The following is an 18,263-nucleotide window of genomic DNA, read 5'->3' as shown; positions in this document are numbered from 1 at the left end:
AAGAAGAAAAAGGAAAGTAGAGATGAAGCAGCAAAGACCACTAGGCTATGTGGCCTTGAAGGAACCGTAGACATGGGCGATGGCTGCAGGTGAACAGGTCAGCGAGCAGCTTTCGAAACAGCTCGACTGCAACTATCCGTTCACTATATAGCAACAAGGCTGACCTCAGTCTAAAAGGTGAAGAGAAGATGTATCAGCACACTTATTTTCACCAGTGACTATGGCATGAAAAGTCTCAAAATCCGAACAGCAACATCTTGGCTAGGGTGGGCCCAAACGGAGGTTGTGATACACTAGGTGGAGCTCGGACCTTCGATAGAGCTACTGAAAGTGCAGTGAGGCTTTTGGAAGAGCCTCTGTACTAGTGGGTTATGTTTCCTTGTGGCCTTCAAGAGTGGCCCTCGAAGGCAAGGCCAGAGGAGTCGTGGTACTCGTGGCCTTGGTACAAGGCTATTGATGTCACTCCATGTTCACCAGCTGGCTGAAATATAGACCGGTAAATGGTAGCCAGGAGCCTAATTTGGCCTGCTCAACTACTTTCAAGGCCGAATCTGAGCCCAAGTCCACATACTGCGTGAGAGCAGCCTGTTCCTATTGTATACAAGAGCGTCAAATGCAGCCTGCCGCCTGTTGTGTTCTGTGCCATACTCCCAAGCGTACTTCAGCACGTATATTGGCCTTACACAAGAAGCCATAAATGCTACCAGTGTCTGCAGAATCGTCTTACCTTTTGGCTTTGGTGCTCTACTTTGCTGCTGCATTGTCTCAGCCGGCTTGCTTGACATACATCCGGCCATGTCAACACCCAGTTTCAATGGCCATATTTGTAACGCATGTTGTAGTTTTGTACTTAGCATTGGGCTGTGTTACTGTTAGGGCGTTAGTTTTCACTGGATATATGGCCTTTGTGGTTATTTAGAGCCTAACCGTGGACTTCATGTTTTGTGGCTTGTGATTTCGTACTTGAGCAACCAACAAATTGGGCTAGCTAACCCGTTGAATTTGAGTTGACGTTGCACATACATCCGATGTTTACCCGAGGAAAACATGGCGTCAAATCTCAACTCAACTATCTGCGCCACACTTCACCCAAAGCAGCATGTGGCGTCTTTTTTCATCACCAAGGCTAACAGGTCAGCATACCAGAATTTACTGCATAGAGCATCTTCATCGTGACCTCTACATTTGCTCTGTTTTACGCACCCTTTGTCATTGAAGCCCTAGCCAGTCCAACACCGTTACAATGGCGCCATCACCAGATCCTGAACCGAAGCGCGGCGACAAATTCTCTGCCGCGACAAAAGAAGAGAACATCTACATTCCCTCCTTCATCAGTAAACGGCCCTTCTACGCCGAAAACGACACCAGTGCCGACTATCTCGGCCATCAGAGACTACAGAAGAAGGATGAGGACTCAAAATGGTACGAGCGTGGTAAAAGAGCCGCTCCGGCAGCCACCAAATACCGCAAGGGTGCCTGCGAAAACTGCGGCGCCATGACACACAAAGCAAAAGACTGTCTTAGCCGGCCACGCGCGCGCGGCGCAAAATGGACCGGCCGTGATATCCAGGCCGACGAGCTACTGCACGATGTCAAGCTGGGCTGGGATGCCAAGCGCGATCGCTGGAACGGCTTCGACCCCAAGGACTTCCGCGCCGTGGTCGACGAGCACAACAAAATGGAGGATCTGCGCCGCCAAGTTCAGCGCGCCGCGCGCACCGACGACCCCGATATAGCCACCGCTGGCGATGAGGCGCTCGACGCCGGCGACAAGTACGCTGAGCAGAATGACATGAGCAAGCATCAGGATACTGCCACGCGTCAGCTGCGCATCCGCGAAGACACGGCCAAGTACCTGCTCAATCTCGACCTCGACAGCGCCAAGTACGACCCCAAGCGTCGCACGCTTGTCGACGCCGGCGCCACACACGACAAGGCCGCCGATACTTTTGCCGAGCAGGGCTTCATGCGGGCTACTGGCGACGCAGAAGAGTTTGAGCGTGCGCAAAAGTACGCCTGGGAGCAGCAAGAGACCTTTGGTAACACTTCGCAGCATCTGCAAGCGAACCCCACATCCGGAGAGTACCAGCGCAAGCTGATTCGCGAGGCTGAGGAGCGCAAAAAGGCAGAAAAGGCCAAGCTGCTGCAGGACATGTATGGTGTGACACCAGAAGACAACAACGGTGGCGAGAACACACCTGCAGCAGCGCTCCGCGCCATGGCGGTCACAGAGAACGAGGCATTTGTCGAGTACGATGACATGGGCCTCGTAAAAGGTGCTCCTAGGAAAATCGTCAAGTCGCGCTATGCCGAGGACGTATTCCCCAACAACCACACATCGGTGTTTGGATCGTGGTGGGCAAACTTCAAATGGGGCTATGCTTGCTGTCACTCATTTGTCCTCAACAGTTACTGCACCGGTGAAGACGGCAAGCGGGCATGGGAAAACTCCGAGAAACAAAGATCAGGCATTGCCATGATTGAGGGCGTCCCGAGTGCCGACGAAGAAAGCCGCGAGGGTGATGCGGTAGAGGAGAGCACGAATTCCAAGGAGGTTGACTCGCCGGCAAAGGAGCGGAGGGTCAAGAAAAGGACAGCGGCAGACATGATGGACGGTGTTACAGAACAAGAATTAGAAGAGTACCGGAGACGAAGGACGGCGGCGGAGGATCCGATGGCGCAGTTCTTAGGCAAAGACGACCTGGTGTAGTACTATGAGCTCTGTGAGCAGATCCAAATGACCAAGCCTTCTACTTGTGCACTCTCATAATATTCAGCATGTACAGGTTCCGCAATCAGCACACAATGTATCGTGATCTCAACAAACGTAATCGCTTCCTGGTGACATCTATTTTCAATCCAACATTTTTTGATCTTGCGGCCCAGGCTGCGCTTCTTCATATGGCTCTAATGCCCAATGGTGTTCCCGGCTTCGTCATGACAATGAACCAAACAAAGATGCACAAGTTAAACTACATTTGTGCATAAGAGTCAAGCCAAGGTCTTGCCTTGTCCGTTCTAAAAGGATACTGTTACACCCAAAAAATAAAACACATGGACCTGGGAGAGTCAGAGGCATGGACCATCATTCAACTATGATGTATACCTCGTTGTTTCTAACAAGATACATGCATATCCGTGCTGCCAGGCAGGAGGAACAACTGGGCAAAAAAAAAGAAACTTTGGCGGCTTGAGTAACATTAAAAGGGAAAGAAAGAGTTTGGTATTTTTTTTTTCTTCACTTCTTCCTGAACTTCTCCTTTTAGATCGTGGTCTCGTAGGGAACGGGAGTGACGGTCTGGGGAGCGTTCTCCTTGAAGGAGATTGTCCGCGCGTCGCGGGGAGCAACCGGTTGCCGCTTCAGCTGGACGGGGGTACCCTCGGCCTTGGCGATCTTCTTCTTCTCGGCGTTCTCCTTGACTCTGCGCAGGAAGTCATCACGCGAGCGCGAGGGGGAGACGTGCTCGATCCGGACGTTGAGGCGCTTCTCGAGGTAGCGGTAGCCGACCTTCTTGTAGATGATGATACCGACAGCGGACTTGGTGACGTTGTAGACGACACCAGTCTTGCCGTGGTAGACCTTGTAGGGCATACTGGAAATTTATATGTCAGCGGTGGATCTTTGGGGTAGGTTGCCTTGCACGATGGGCCCAATGTCTTCCATCTCTCAAACGCTTGAGTTTGTAGCCGAGGGCGCTTAGTGCCGAGATAATGTCGTCGGATTTCATATCGATTGATGGCAGATTGCGTCAGGGCGATTGAGAAATGGAAAATATCAGGACACCGTCCAAGGTCTGCGGGAAACAAGAGTGTCTCTTACCCCTTCTGGACAGCACCGTTGGTCTTGATGTCAACAATGTCACCAACTCTATATTATGCCAAAAAATGTCAATAATGTGTTCCGTCGTCGTCCAACAATGGTTGTCTCGTATTTTCGTCGGAAATTGTTCGTTCGATGGGCCGGGCGGTAACGAACCTGTACTCGCGGAGGTAGGTGGACAGAGCGATCATGCCCTTCTGGCGGAAGTCGCGAGAGAAGGCATACTATTTGGAATGTCAGCAAGACGACATCCTCGTGTAATAATGAAAACATAGATGTGGTAAGACGTACGCGAGTGCCCGAGCGGAGACCAGCGGATTTACCCATTTTGACGGTATTTTGGTATGTTTGTGAAGATGGTGATAGTTCAGTTCTCACTTCCAAGATTTCTCAAGATAGACTCTCAAGAGCAAGTGGTGCCGTTGAAAATTGGGCACAATCCTGTAATCCGTGTGGTGGGGTCTGCTGCTGAGTCATCCATGATTTTTGCAGGCATTTGCCATACACAACCGCTAATTTAGGTCTTTCTGGTCAGGGCTTTGCCCACCCACAAAAGTTTTTCATGGCTGGGTAAACTTCGGAGCTGGGGCCAGGTGAATTTTCCTAGGCGGCTGACCCACTTGGGCGTATGCTCATCTGACAATATTGCCTTGGGAAAGTTGGACTTGACGAAACTTTGACCTTTTCTCTATCCAGAATCGTCAACTCATACCGCAAAAATGGCTCCGTGAGTAACAATGCTATCATCAAGCTACCAAAATTACTTTTTCATACTAACAAATGCCCGCAATGCAGTCTGTGCTACTCCAAGACTTCGAGAACCCCTCGCCGCCCCTTCGAGGCTGCTCGCCTGTCAGTAATCACCGGCCACTAAATGGGAGCTAGACTCTCTTTTAAGTCGATTGTGATGGAAAACTGACATCGATTTTTTCACGACATATAGGGACTCTGAGCTGAAGCTCGTCGGCGAGTACGGTCTGCGCAACAAGCGTGAGGTCTGGCGTGTCCAGCTCACTCTGTCCAAGATCCGTCGTGCTGCTCGGTATGTTATAATGGCTTCATCTTGCAGGCATGCCCTCACCCGTTTATTAAAAGACTTGGTTGCTAACAATTGTACTTTCAGTGAGCTGCTGACCCTGGACGAAAAGGACCCCAAGCGCCTCTTCGAGGGTAACGCTCTGATTCGCCGTCTGGTGCGTGTCGGTGTCCTCGATGAGTCCCGCATGAAGCTCGATTACGTCCTGGCCCTGAAGGTCGAGGATTTCCTTGAGCGCCGTCTGCAGACCTGCGTCTACAAGCTGGGTCTTGCCAAGTCCATTCACCACGCCCGTGTCCTGATTCGCCAGCGCCACATCCGTGTCGGCAAGCAGATCGTCAACGTGCCTTCTTTCATCGTCCGTCTGGACTCTCAGAAGCACATTGACTTCTCCCTGTCTTCTCCCTTCGGTTCCGGCCGCCCTGGCCGTGTGCGGAGAAAGAAGGCCAAGGCCGCCGAGAAGGGTGACGAGGATGCTGAGGATGACGAGTAAACAACTCGCCCTTTGGCCAACACTCGTATTCTCTTGGGTTTTCAGGGTTCTGTTTTTGGGGGCAAAAGTTCTTCAGCCGGGTAATGGACATCGCGCGTCGCTCAATGTGCGCGTACTAGCATGAGGCGTTAGATGGGACAAAAATGGGATTGATTTACTGTTCTTTTAGGGATCAACAACTCGGCTGTCTCTTGAAGACTGTACAACTCGTACCCGTGATGGTGACTTGTTGATGTGTCCATACGCAGAACACACTGAAAGTTGGGAGGCCTATTGTGTGGTCTTTCATGCACACGAATGAACAAAAAAATAGAAGAGGCCTTGAAGCCAAGCTTTTGAGTACACGAATGGTTTTGTGTGAGTTTCTCGTAGTTTATATTATGATGATTTAACATGGTTCATATCTTACCCGGCCATATTTCTCGACCCCATTTACCTTGATCTTTACAACTTGACGAGAGAAACAATGGCTTGAATCAAGACAAGTTGGAATCTGATGAATCGTCTGTATCTTCATTTTCATCTTCATTTTCAGCCTTTGAGCAGGTTCATGCGTTGTGGCCGGCTTTGTGACAGATGCCACAAAACCGCTCGCCCGTTTTACATCTCTTAGACGAACCCTCATTGGCATCTTCGTTACAACCTTCCTGCTCAACCACACCATTTTCCACCGAAAGATTGCTGGAGTTCTCGCTGGCAAGAGATCCTGAACCCTGTGGTCGGGTCCTCTTGGTCCTTCGGGGCTTGGAGAAGGTCTCATTGGCCTCTCGAGACCTACGTCATAATCAGGCGTGCCGTTGATAGTTGTTTTGACAACCCAGGAGCTTGGAATGTGGCCATCAAAATGCCAGGCGGCGAGGTTAAATTGGCTCGCAACGCAGAGGAAGGGCGGCACTACATAGCTGTGAATCGAACTGAGGGTTTTATTCATAAATACTGAGGTAAGTTGTGCTATCTACTGGTATTTATGAGGGGGACGAGGGGTGGAGTCCGGTGTTGATGCTAGGGTTAGGGTTACATCACAACAATAGCCATCCGCCGCAATAGCACATATCAGCGTAACCCGTTCTCGTAACTCAGACTGGGTAGATTTTGGCTTGTTGAATCGATCCGAGCGCACAACAACCATCTTCTCGCGGACCGTACCTATCCTCAAGCCTGTCTCGTCAAAGTTGTAGAAGTCGCAATCCTGGATGTCGTATTCCACACACATATGGGCAGCTAAACGGAACCACGCGCCCAACGTTGCAGGATCTTCTTCCAGGGCCTTGTAATATCCGGGTGGGTGAGAAAATATGGTGCGGAGCTCTGGCTTTCTCGCAATAAAGCGAGTAGTCCACCCCGTTCCAACGTCTGGCGCCTGTCGCCTGAACAGCAGGAAGCTTGCGTGATCTTCTACATCAATCTTGTGGAGCCAGAACCCCCTCGAATTCAGGTTCAATGTGTTTTGAACAACTTCATCCTCTTTAGCTATCGACAGATGCTGTTTATTACTATAGGCATTAGCCTTTCAAGGGTTTCCAGCTAGTCTGTTTTACAGGGTCGTTCACGAGACATTAAACCGCTTTACGAGGCATCAAATGCTTAGTTCTAGGTTTGTGCGGTTTGCCTCAACTGCGAGAGAAATGCAAGACTCAATACCAAGAGCTAGCATGATTGTGGTGGAAGAAGTTAAGTGTTCAAGATGAGGCAGCTAGAAAGAACTGAGTGAAGTGGTTGTCTTGGTTACTTTTGGTCATCAACCAAGCCACATGACCCATGTTTTTTGATATAATCTTAGGGTTTGGGCAAGCCAATCACATGCCTCCACTCCACTTGCAGGGTCAGATGCTTGCGACATGACTAAAACAATGCCATGTACACATGTTAATCTACTCAAACAACCTTCGTCTGTTGCACTAACACGAGTACAAGATAAGTGTGGTCTACCCATCGTCATTGATCAGGGCCATCCATCTATAGTACCCGACCCCACCAGAGCTTTGCACTTGGAATAGCAATCATCATCATCAACCAACAGACAACACTTTAGAATCAAGAGTGTCTACTTCCTTTTCTTTTTCATAAGCCTGATCTCTGCCTGGAATAACCCTGATCCACGTAAATACCCCTTCTCGTCCATCTCACGATAATAACCGCTCAATACCAACGTCACAACGATGAATTATCTCTACTCAACCGTCAACAACCTGCGTGATCGATACACGCCGGTTTCGCACACTTCCACCTTCCGCGGCACCGGCCAAATCACTCCCGAAGAGTTTTTGCAAGCTGGCGACTACCTCGTGTACAAGTTCCCGACGTGGTCCTGGGGCCAGGCCGACGACCCGTCGCGCCGTGTCAGCTTTCTGCCTCCCGATAAGCAGTTCCTTGTGACACGCAATGTGCCCTGCCACCGACGACTAGATGACGACTTTGCCGGCGACGCTGGCCACGAAGAAGCCCTGATCAAGGACGGCGACGAGTTTGGAGGCGCGGGCAGCGTTGGTAAAGCGGGGCATGACGATGATGAGGGATGGCTGCGCACCGGTGGCATGGTCAGTTCGCAGCCGCTCAAGGTTAAAGAAATACGCACTGTTGATGATCTAGGGAATGTAGGCGACCGCGAGGTGGTGGAGGATGATGACGATATCCCTGACATGGAGGACGAAGAAGACGATGACGCTATCATCAAGGACGATCAGATTGATGGCAAGTCAAGGTGAGTGAATGACAACCACAGAGCCCTGAAAGCAATGTATCCCCCCTACTGACACAGAGACCCGGCACCTCTCCACCGTAATAGCGGCCGTCGCACATACAACCTCTACATCATGTACTCGCCATTTTACCGGACGCCCCGGATGTATCTCTCCGGCTACCTCTCCTCAGGCCAACCGCTACCACCGCAGTCGATGATGGACGACATTGTTGGCGACTACAAAGATAAGACCGTAACGCTGGAAGACTTCCCATTCTTTGCCAATAACGTCAAGATGGCTAGCATCCACCCGTGCAAACATGCTAGCGTTATGAAGTCAATGCTAGACCGCGCGGACGCCGCCTTGCGTTTGCGCCGCGAAAAACTTCAACGTGCGCGCGAGATGCAGGCTGCCGAACACGACGCTGCTGATGCTCTGGCTGGCGGTGTCGCTGGTCTAGATGTCAAGGACAAGGACAAGGACGGCGATGAGTGGGAGGAGGTCAAGGAGAGCGAGGTGCACGAGGAGGTGGCTATCCGCGTCGACCAGTATCTGGTGGTCTTCCTAAAGGTGAGTCCTACGAAAAGGATGCTGCAGTTTTATCTTGCTCCCAAGAACTTTTCTAACAAAAACCTCCAGTTCATGGCTAGTGTAACACCCGGTATTGAACATGATTTCACGATGACGATCTGAGGGGAATTACAGTGGTAGTTTAGCTGGCGGACTGTATTCCTTCTTGTTCTGAGGATGATGCTTATTTCTTATTTCTTTTTGTTCTTATCAGGGCATAACTAATGATATTTCACGAACGTCTTTTATTTTGCAGACTTTGGGACAATACAATCTTTTATATGATAACCATGCTGCTTCCGAGGATAACCAAGACATCACTCAGCCGTTCATACAAATACACACACTACGAAGCAAACTATCACTCTTATATAATGATATATTCAATATTGGCAATATAATCTATCGCCGCGAAATCAGAACAGGAGAGGAACAAAAACACAGATACTGTATCAAGATCAAGAAATGAATATAGATGCTGCAGACAAACGGCCAATAATGGACCAGACAACGTGCCGTTTGAATAAGCAAGAAACGAAAAATGGCGTTACGATGAAATGATGAAGGTAGTGGTAGCAGTAAAAAACAAGTAATACAAGAAATGAAACATGGACAAAGCAAAGAGATACCTGGTACAGACAAAAAAGAACTAACAAAGAAAAAGAAGCGCGTTGGCACCGTTACCGGCGGTTTCTATCGTCCAGGGACGAGATGGCAAAGTCGTCGTCGCGCTGCTCGTTAGAAAGTCGCGAAATCGATCTCTTCAAGCCCAGGGCCGACGCAGAGCTGGATGCCGACGACGGCTGGAAGACACCATACGAGCTGCGGCGATAGCTGCGGCGGCTCGCCGAGCGGACGACAGGCGAGAACCCGCCACCGCCGGCGCCGCCAATTCCCGTGCCCGTCCACTCGTCGTCATGGGTGGCTTCCTCGTCACGCGGCGTTCCCGGGTCCGAGACCTCGTCGGGCGCCGCGACCACAAGCAGGCTCGGGTCCCCGGTGGGCAGGAGGCTGCCCTGCTCAATGGCTTTGCGCTGGATGGGCGAGGCCTGGCGTAAGGACTGGCGCGATGAGGCGCGGCTGAGCGAGGCGGCGACGGAAATGGAGCTGACGCTGGCTGTACTAGGGCTGCGACGCAGGGGCAACGGGGAGGGAATGCGCGAGACAGGGCTCTGTGTCCCGGTGGTGGTAGGCGCGGCGGGAGACGGTAACGACGTCTGGGCTGTAAGGCTGGCTGCGGAGTGTGTGGCGTGTGGGATTGCAGAAGCCGGTGATGTGGTGGCCAGTGAGTGGCGTTTCATCACAGGCAGTGATGTCACTCTGCTGCCTTTTTCCGGAAGTGGCAGTGGTGTTCCAATGGGGGGTAGGGGCTGGCCCCGGCCCATGGGCTGCGACAGATCAATAACCGGGGTTTCGACGGCGACATTCGAGGAGGTAGATTCCTTACGACGACCAAGGGCATTGATACCCCAGTTCCGGGCAAATGCGGCTGCATTAGACATAGCAGCAAGGGTATTGCGCTTGGTCATGTTTGGGGATGCGGAAGGCGAACCTTCATGTTCAAGTGAGCCATTCGGAAGTGAGGAGGCCTCGGGCAGTTCCGAGATGCTGCTAGTCTTTCCATTGAATGAATAGCGCGAGTCGGGCCGCGAAGCGCGGAAAGGCACACCCGACGCAGATGCAGTCTCATTAGCATCGTTGCCATCATTATCATTGTTGGCAGCGCTGCTGTTGCTTGTCTGTGCATGTGCATTTTCAAGACTGACACTGCTGCTATTTTTTTGATTGAAGCTATCATTAACTGAATTGCTTCTTCCATTTCGCATGCTGTTCCCGCTTGAAGGGCTGTTGTTGTTTCCGGTGCTGTTTACGAGAAATGCAGCTGTTTTACTAAGAAACGAACCAGCCTGAGACTTGACAGAGTTCACTGTAGAAGCCTTACCAAGCTTGAAGCCAGATGCAGAACTATTCCCATCTGAGTCCATCGATGATACAGTGCCTCTACGGCCGCCGTACGGTGTAGGTTCCGTTTCAAGCTCAATCTCTTCTGGGAAAACAGGAGGGGTCATCTTTGACGTATTGGTAGGCTGCGCAGCTTGTGCAGAAGCATTAGCCCTGGTTGGAGAGGCTCGGCCAGATCCAATATCAGGAGTAGTCTCCGAGCTAATGTTCCTAGCATGGCCCGAAGAACTTCTCGACCGGTTGGGAGAGCGACCAGATGAGGTTTGAGGTAAATTCAAGGTTGGGGATGAGCGGCTCGGTGTATTACGTCGAGAATCAGTAGATTGCTGAGTTTTAGCGAGATGGTCTTTATGGGATGGAGAAGGCGTCTGAGTTGATAGGGCCGTCTGGGATGTAGAAGGCTTAGGAGGTGTTTGGGCAACCGCAGTTGTAGCAAGGTTCTCATGACTGGCTTGAGGTGAAAGTGACACAGAGTGGGAAGATTTCCTGAGATCCACCGATGACGAAGCCGCAATCTCGGGGCCATCATCTCCCATTGCTGGCCCAGCCCATGTTTTGCGCTTATGTATGGTACTATTTTCGCAATTCATAAAGCTGTGGTTTTTCTCTGGAGCTGGAATTATCTCGGGCTTGGGTGGTGAGTCCGACAAGGCCGACTCATCCTCAACATTCAGACTGATATCGGTCTTGAGGTCAGCCTTGATATCGACATCCGGCCCAGTAGCATTGTCGTCTTTAGCCACAAACTGGTTGCCTTCAAAAACACCACCACGCCACTTCTTGTCTTCAGTGCGAAAGAATGGGACGTCATCCCAAAATGGTTGCACCAGAGATTCAGCCACGACCTCTTTAATGCGATTTTCAATCTGCCGAAGGATGACGGTATATGTGATTTGTCGCGAGCTGACTATAGGTTCCACAACCATGTCTATCTTGGGGAGCTGTGCAAACGAAAACCACAGGCGGTTACTCGGTGGTGGCTTGACTCGCAATAGCATGTGCCCCTCAATACGCTTCACTGTTACAGACAACATGAGGTCGACTTCGCGGGCCTTGAAGCGAGCGCCAAGATCCAGTCTGGCTGTCGCAGCAACTTCCATACGAAAATTTCCAGAGTATTTCATGTCGGCTTCGGCCAAAAACTCGCCATCCACCGTCATTTCGCGTAGTTTTGGGTTGGTAATGAATGGAGGACCCTGTCCTGTGTCGATTCCGCGAATAGAGATGTTGGTCAGGAACGAAGGCACCTTGACCCGTGAAATCTTCTTCATGAGGAGGCCACGAATGTAGTCCTTCAAGTCTTCTGTCTTGTAGATGCCTAGGAATATGCGGCCCAAAAACGCGTTAAGCCAGCGCGTTTGGAAATGGTCCTCGGAGGAATGCAACTTCTGGACCAGCGAGATTATGTCTTTGACCTCAAACTGCTGCGGAGGCGGGGGCATATGCTTAGAGGCATCCCCAAAAGTATGCTCCTGGTTACGGAGGAGACAAAAGTAGAAGTCTTCCTTTGCACTGCAGTTTTCTGAAAAGAGATAAAACGGTTTTGCGGCCTGTGATTCACCAGCTGCAAGCTCGGGGCTATCGGAGCATCGGGAGAGACGAATGGCGTTTTTCTTAATGTACAGCTCGCCTTCGGGGATAACATCCCCACCGGAATAAATGGAGATTTTATGGTGGGCAAGAGATATCACATGCCGAACCTCGAGCTGTTCTTCGTCGTCAAACAACATAAGGTGGCCATGTCTAAAAAAAAATGGTCGATAAAGTCAGTAACTTCAGTCACGATTCGCATTTTCCTAGCCCCGGATTAATCGCACCGTAATACGACGAAAAAGATATTTCCGGCCTTCCGCGGCCGCGAGCTGGAGGCCGTGGAGTCGGACTCTTTCGGTGTAGGCTTGCGCTCAAAAATACTCTTGTACATGGCCTGGTAGACACTCTGGCTTGGCGCAGCAACAGTGGTAGAGCCAGCGGGAGTAGTCCGCTCTATAGGTTTCGCATTGATGCCCATGGGTGTATATTCACGGCACACGGCAAAATACCCAGAGGCCATGTCATCCTCGCCGGTGCGACGAGCAGCAGCGGAGGTCGAGGTGGCATCAGCAGCTTTTACCCGGGCATCCTTTTCGGCCTGAAGAAGACTGACGTCATCCCCGGGCTGTATCAAGTCGTCATCGACATCGGAATCGGCGCGGCGGGTGTCGGGGCGGCTCGTTTCGTGGTAAGGAAGCGTCAGGTGGGCATGTAGTAGGCCAGCTAGGAGGATGAGGGGGATCAGGGTCAAGCCGCCGAGCAAGTAGGCGAAAAAGAAGCCTACCCAGGACATTTCGGGTGGAAGCGGTGAGGGCGGGCAACTATCAAGGCAGTGATTGGAAAAGAGAAGAAAAGAAAAGCGCCAGCCAGCATCACAAAATTCCCAGACCAGTGCTTCGGAGCCCTGCGCTTGTGCTACTGTCTACCTGTGTTCTTTTTGCAGCTTGCTTCGGCTTGTAGAGGGTTATTTCAGGGGCGTCGACAAGGATGAAAAGAGCGAGTCAAGCCACTCGATCTGTCAGTGCTTCATTGGAGAGCGCTGTTTTTGGTGTAGCACATTTCCAAGACTCCAACAGAGCTTTCTTGTGGGTAGCGGTAGCGGTAGCGGTAGCGGGACAGCGCCAGCAAGGGATAAAGACAAAGAGAAGACACGGTGCGGTAGTCAAAGGCAGCACAATATTTATGGTGAGGAGGGAAGAAAAATCTATTGAAGATATTTCAGTGGTGGTTAGTTACAAATGAATACGTATCTTTTTCTTGCCATCCATGAAGCAATAACCTCATTCAGATGATGCACATTGTCCTGGGCTCTTACCTTGTTCCAATTGTCCTTTCTCACTTCGGAAGATTTCCCGTGACCAGGGTTGTCGTGGTTCTTTGAGGGTTCTCATCCTAACCCTAGTATTAGTATGATGGTGTATTACCGTTGCCGGGTAGTATTAATCAGTCCATAGCATCCGGGGCCAAGTCGCATCTTGATTATCGATCGGGATGGGGAGCTGGTTGAGGTAGCCTAGAGGTTGAGAGTGGAGAATCGTGGAAAGGTTGATGTGAAATCAGACAAGGACGACGCAGATGGGAACGGGTTAGAGGGCCTGTATATACCAGTCTTTCGCAGTGGCATTGTCCAGCACCACTCGGCGTCTTTTTATTTTGCTTCGGGTCTTGTTGATAACTTGTAGATTAGTGCTGGTGCCGGGCCTTGAGAATTGACATGGGATTTGGCAGGGTTCTGGAGGGACCGTCTTCCGGCTATTATGTCATTCCCACATCCTACGCAGGATGGCTACGGGCGATCTGGATGTGACTTGGCTAGCGTGCCCTATTTGTGAGCCATTGGGTGCGGTTACATCATTGGTTCATGATCAACTCACTACCTGTAACTAACTAGCTATGTAGTCATAATCTAGTTGGTGATACTTGAGTAACGAGAGCCCCTAGTTCCCTGCCGTAACAAACCAGATGAACCTCGTCTCTTCGGATGAGCTGGCATGGCTTCGTGCGTCTTAAGGGTTTAATTTTTGGGCAAAGGACGAAAAGGGATCCGAAGGTGAGATGGTTCAGTCAGGTAGGTCCCGCTGGTCCGCCCGAGTCACATTCCGGTCGGAATAGAGATACAACAGCTACCTGGCTGGCATAACTAGCAGGTACACAAGAGGTCGAAGCTCTGTGGCTAGCCGAGGGCAGGCTTTATCTGATAGACCAGCAGCGAGAAGATAAGAGAGACATGGAGGCTGATAGAGGGAAGAGACGAGGGACCAAAATATATGGCCGGCTAGTTAACTACCTGTAACTACAAAAAACAAGTAGTACCAGCCCCCAAATCACAAGCCGAAGCCAGCCACTGTAGGCGTGGGATCGCGAGAGGTGGCACAAATGCAAGTGCTCGTAAACACTTGGAGACACTAATAGAGGGAGTAGATTAAAGGGTAATTAATTAGAGGGGCAGAGTCTCGTTACGCGCAGGGAGAAAGCAGGACACCACAAAAGGGCCGATGCTGACTCAGACAAGCGAGCGAACAGGCGGGTAAAATCGAGGGTCAAGCAGAGCCTCGGGCTAGTGAACGGCGGCATGCAAGCAGCATGCATGTGCTGGTTTGGTTTGGTTTGGTTTATGGACCGTGGACCATGGGTCGTGATGCTCGCTGACGGCTGGCAGCTGGCAGAGCAGCCAGAGCCGGCACGAGGCTGGCTGTCAGCTGCAAGGGACTGGCGCCTGCCCAACTGGGACTGACTTGGAGATTTGAACTATCTCCAAGCCAGCCAATTGAAGGCCGCCAAAGACATATGACGAAAGTGAGAAAACGCCGACAAGGCTGAAGACAAAGACGCCCCCTCGTAGACACCACAGGATAGGAAAGAACGTCCAGGTCCTGCCCGATTTTCCGTTTCCCCGTTTGCTCACCATCAAGACCTGATGTGAAAATTTCTCGGCAACACTCCAGGCCTTCTCTTTTCTTCCTTTTCTTTATCTCTTTGCTTGCTCTGCTTTGCTGCAGCTCGCTCTGCATCCACCGCGCATCAAGCGTTCCAATCAGTCTCCATCCGCTGTCCCGCTGCGCTGTCACCCGCCTGATTTGGAGAACCCACGCAACATTGACTTATTAGAGTTTGGTGACCCAGACCCAGACCCAGACCCGGGCCTGGCCTCTAGACACACTTTCAGGCCTCTGCTTTTGCTTGTGCTTGTGCTTCCTTGAGGCACAGAATCCGCCGGCCCAGTGCAGTGCGTGCAAGCATAGCAGTCCGAGAAAAAGAAACACCACGTCCAGGGCTCGAGGCCGCCAGATACAAGTGCCTGTGCCTGTCCCCTCGGCTCCATTCCTTCTCTCGAGCTCCCTTGGCTGTGCTGCTCCCCTCGCTCTCCCTGGCTGCAACCACTATTTGTTTGCCTGGTCCGCCGCGGTGTTTTTGTTTTGTGAGTTCCGGTCTTTTTCTTACCTGGATACCCACTCTACTTTGCTTTACATGCGGCCGTCGCCTTTCGCTGGCTCTCTCCTCCTGCTCGCAGCTCACCGCCAAACCGCCCATATCCAAGTGCTCACTGCCATATCTGTGCCGCTACTAACACGCCTCCTACATTTCAGCCCAAATCTCTGCCGAAACCGCCTGTCTGCCCAAGCCCAAGTCCAGGCCTGCGTGTGTGTGCAAGGAAGAATCTGGCTGTCTTTGTTACACTTGGGTCGCTGTTGGGCTAAAGCTTTTCTTTGCTTCCCCTCACTGAATGCAACGAAAGTGCTGCAACCCACGCCGGTAGTTAATATTACTACGATAACCCGCCGCACTTTATCCAGTTCTCATTGCCTTGTTCCCGAACGACTCCTCTCTTTCTTCGGAAAAAAAAATACCGTCTCTTCTTTATTCACGTCTTTTTCCGCCGTACATCCCCTCACCTTGTGCAAGAATTCAATCCTGGTACTACATTTGGACACCAAATCCCACGATAATACATAAACCCTGGCAGCAGCAACTCCAATTTTCGAAATCCTCCTGCTTGCCATTCTCGTCATACTCCTTGGAAAAAAAACCCACCACACTACCAACAATCACCAGTCTACTTACTATATACTGTCCCACAACTTCTATCTTAAAGAAAATGGCAGCTGTTGGCGCCCATTCCTATCCTCATTCCCTTAGTTTTTCCCTACCACCACATCTACAAACTGCTGAGCTCAACAGCGAAATGCCTTCACAAGCACAATTACAAACACCCACGCAGTCCTCATCATCTCTCGCCTACAAAACCATGAGTGCCGTCATCAGCGCCTCCAACATGAGCTTATACGCTGCTCTACGCCACATGGAAGCCCAAAACCAAGCCGTGCGTGAAGCTTGGGAGTCTGAACGAAAATACTTGGAAGCCAACCGCGCTCGCGCTGAAGAGGTGTACATGGAAGAGCGTAGCATCATGGATGAAGCTGTAAACCTAATGGAGACAGAACGCGACCAGTTGCTTGACCAAGTTTACAGACTGCGGAAAAATGTACGGGATCTCGAAAACGAGAATGACGTCCTGCGTCAGAAACTTGGTATCCCGTCGTCAATACCGGAAAATCAAGATGATCGCCCTCTTGGGCTCAGGGGCGGCGCAGGCAGCTCTGAATCCGTCTTATTTTCAACCTCCGAATCTATTGCAGATGACAATAGCCCTGAGGCTTCCAGACCAGTTGCACAAATATCCCCACGCACCAACCTGTCTCTCCTGTCTCCTGTACCATTACAAGGCCCTGTGGCACGAATGGACTTTTTAGCGACAAATCGATCACTTGTTCCGACAATTGATATCCAAGAGATCCACCCCGAACTCGAAGGAATTCCAATCAAGGAAACAGCAATCAAATCACCAACGTTTGTCGACCTTGAGCCACCTGTTTCTCTGCCCACCGAAGCATCCATTCAACCACTTCTACTTGAACGGCCAGTAGAAGCTGGCAGCCACACTGACACCGACTTGGACGGTGACATTGACGCTGACACCGAAACCAGCACCCTCAAATCGCCACCTAGCGAGTTGGACATTTCACTTCATGGCGACCTGCCCAATGAAGAAGCATTAGAAATGCTCAATGTCCATGAAAGTGTCAGGCTTAAAATTCATGCCGGTCACACCCCCAACCATTCACTATCCAAGTTTCCTAGTTTTTCCGCTGCGACCACTTCGACCACTCAAACACATACAGCCACCGCCCAAACTCCAACCCATATCTATGGCGCCCCTGCTGCTCTTGGAAATCCAACAGTTTTTGATGTCAGTCATATATACCACTCAACATCAGGTGCGCCCGAAGAAACGACAACGGAAGGGAGCCGAGAATCGATAGAGAATCAGCAAGACGGCCACCGTCAGTCAAATTGCTGTGCTCCATTCCCTGCTCCTCACGCAAACTCTGCTGCTTCCCATGGCGCCACTGGAATTGATGAGAACAGTGCCCATATCTCCCAGGGCCCGGTCCTCGCTACAACACACCGCGCCATCGCTCAAGCCGAGGACTTTGACAGCACACTGACGCCGCCAGAGCACGACAAGCCCTTGAAAGGACCACTCATGATCACCAATATTCCAGCCAAAGACGAGATTTTCCTAGCCAAGCTAGCAGAGAAGTTGGAAGCGGTGAAGATCAGCCGCGAGGCCAGCCCCGAAAGCTTAACGCACAGCGAAAAAGATGAGGAAAGCCAGTTCCCTCCTCCTCCACTGCCCGTGGATGAAGCCAAGCACGACTCGACAATGCCACAGGGCCACCAAACCCCCCAGATGAACGTTCAAGGTGGTGGAAATGGCAATACATCAAAGCGCCCGCGGACAGTTGCGGAACTGGTTGATGACGAGGAAGATGATGAGCCGGATATCCCGCTCCGGTTCAAGAAGACGACAAACTTTGGACTTCCCATGGGCCAGTTTTGCTGAGTGTGAGAGGACGATCCATTCTTCTATTGGAGCCCGTTTGTCTTGAAACTCTGTTTGTCACTCTCCTGCTATTTATTTGAATCAAAGTGTTGGGAATACAGGCCCAACCCAGGCCAGGTCAAGTGCCCTTGGCCTGTTCTCTGCCGTTTCTTTGAATTTCATTTGTCCCACTCTTGACAATGTTTGCTTTGTCTGTTTACACGTCATATAATGCTCTAAGTCATTCATGCCTCTTGCTTGACCAATCATAACTGCGTAATGTC

General features: G+C 51.1%; 6 protein-coding genes across 6 annotated transcripts; 4 read left to right on the top strand and 2 right to left on the bottom strand.

The window, feature by feature from the left end:
* Positions 1–1,243: 1,243 nt before the first annotated feature.
* BROUX77_004605 (uncharacterized protein) lies at positions 1,244–2,710 on the top strand (the record flags this gene model as incomplete). The annotated part of the gene is made up of 1 exon (XM_073749386.1): positions 1,244–2,710. One exon carries the CDS (start codon positions 1,244–1,246, stop codon positions 2,708–2,710), a length of 1,467 nt encoding a protein of 488 aa, XP_073605062.1.
* A 552-nt stretch (positions 2,711–3,262) lies between these two features.
* BROUX77_004604 (uncharacterized protein) lies at positions 3,263–4,147 on the bottom strand (the record flags this gene model as incomplete). The annotated part of the gene is made up of 4 exons (XM_073749385.1): positions 3,263–3,593; positions 3,821–3,868; positions 3,977–4,044; positions 4,112–4,147. The coding sequence occupies 4 exons, from the start codon at positions 4,145–4,147 to the stop codon at positions 3,263–3,265; spliced, it is 483 nt and encodes a 160-aa protein (XP_073605061.1).
* A 392-nt stretch (positions 4,148–4,539) lies between these two features.
* On the top strand, positions 4,540–5,349 carry BROUX77_004603 (uncharacterized protein; the record flags this gene model as incomplete). The annotated part of the gene is made up of 4 exons (XM_073749384.1): positions 4,540–4,547; positions 4,616–4,672; positions 4,764–4,862; positions 4,944–5,349. 4 exons carry the CDS (start codon positions 4,540–4,542, stop codon positions 5,347–5,349), a joined length of 570 nt encoding a protein of 189 aa, XP_073605060.1.
* A 2,159-nt stretch (positions 5,350–7,508) lies between these two features.
* Positions 7,509–8,723, top strand: BROUX77_004602 (uncharacterized protein; the record flags this gene model as incomplete). The annotated part of the gene is made up of 3 exons (XM_073749383.1): positions 7,509–8,050; positions 8,135–8,600; positions 8,670–8,723. 3 exons carry the CDS (start codon positions 7,509–7,511, stop codon positions 8,721–8,723), a joined length of 1,062 nt encoding a protein of 353 aa, XP_073605059.1.
* Positions 8,724–9,280: 557 nt separating this feature from the next.
* On the bottom strand, positions 9,281–12,888 carry BROUX77_004601 (uncharacterized protein; the record flags this gene model as incomplete). Its single annotated transcript, XM_073749382.1, has 2 exons — positions 9,281–12,305; positions 12,380–12,888. The coding sequence occupies 2 exons, from the start codon at positions 12,886–12,888 to the stop codon at positions 9,281–9,283; spliced, it is 3,534 nt and encodes a 1,177-aa protein (XP_073605058.1).
* Positions 12,889–16,341: 3,453 nt separating this feature from the next.
* Positions 16,342–18,000, top strand: BROUX77_004600 (uncharacterized protein; the record flags this gene model as incomplete). The annotated part of the gene is made up of 1 exon (XM_073749381.1): positions 16,342–18,000. The coding sequence occupies one exon, from the start codon at positions 16,342–16,344 to the stop codon at positions 17,998–18,000; it is 1,659 nt and encodes a 552-aa protein (XP_073605057.1).
* Between the last annotated feature and the right edge of the window lie 263 nt (positions 18,001–18,263).

Source organism: Berkeleyomyces rouxiae (assembly GCF_048999995.1).
Source record: "Berkeleyomyces rouxiae strain 22BRR77 chromosome Unknown BrBRR77_ptg000004l, whole genome shotgun sequence".
NCBI lineage: Eukaryota > Fungi > Ascomycota > Sordariomycetes > Microascales > Ceratocystidaceae > Berkeleyomyces > Berkeleyomyces rouxiae.
This window is presented reverse-complemented; position numbering and strand designations above follow the sequence as displayed.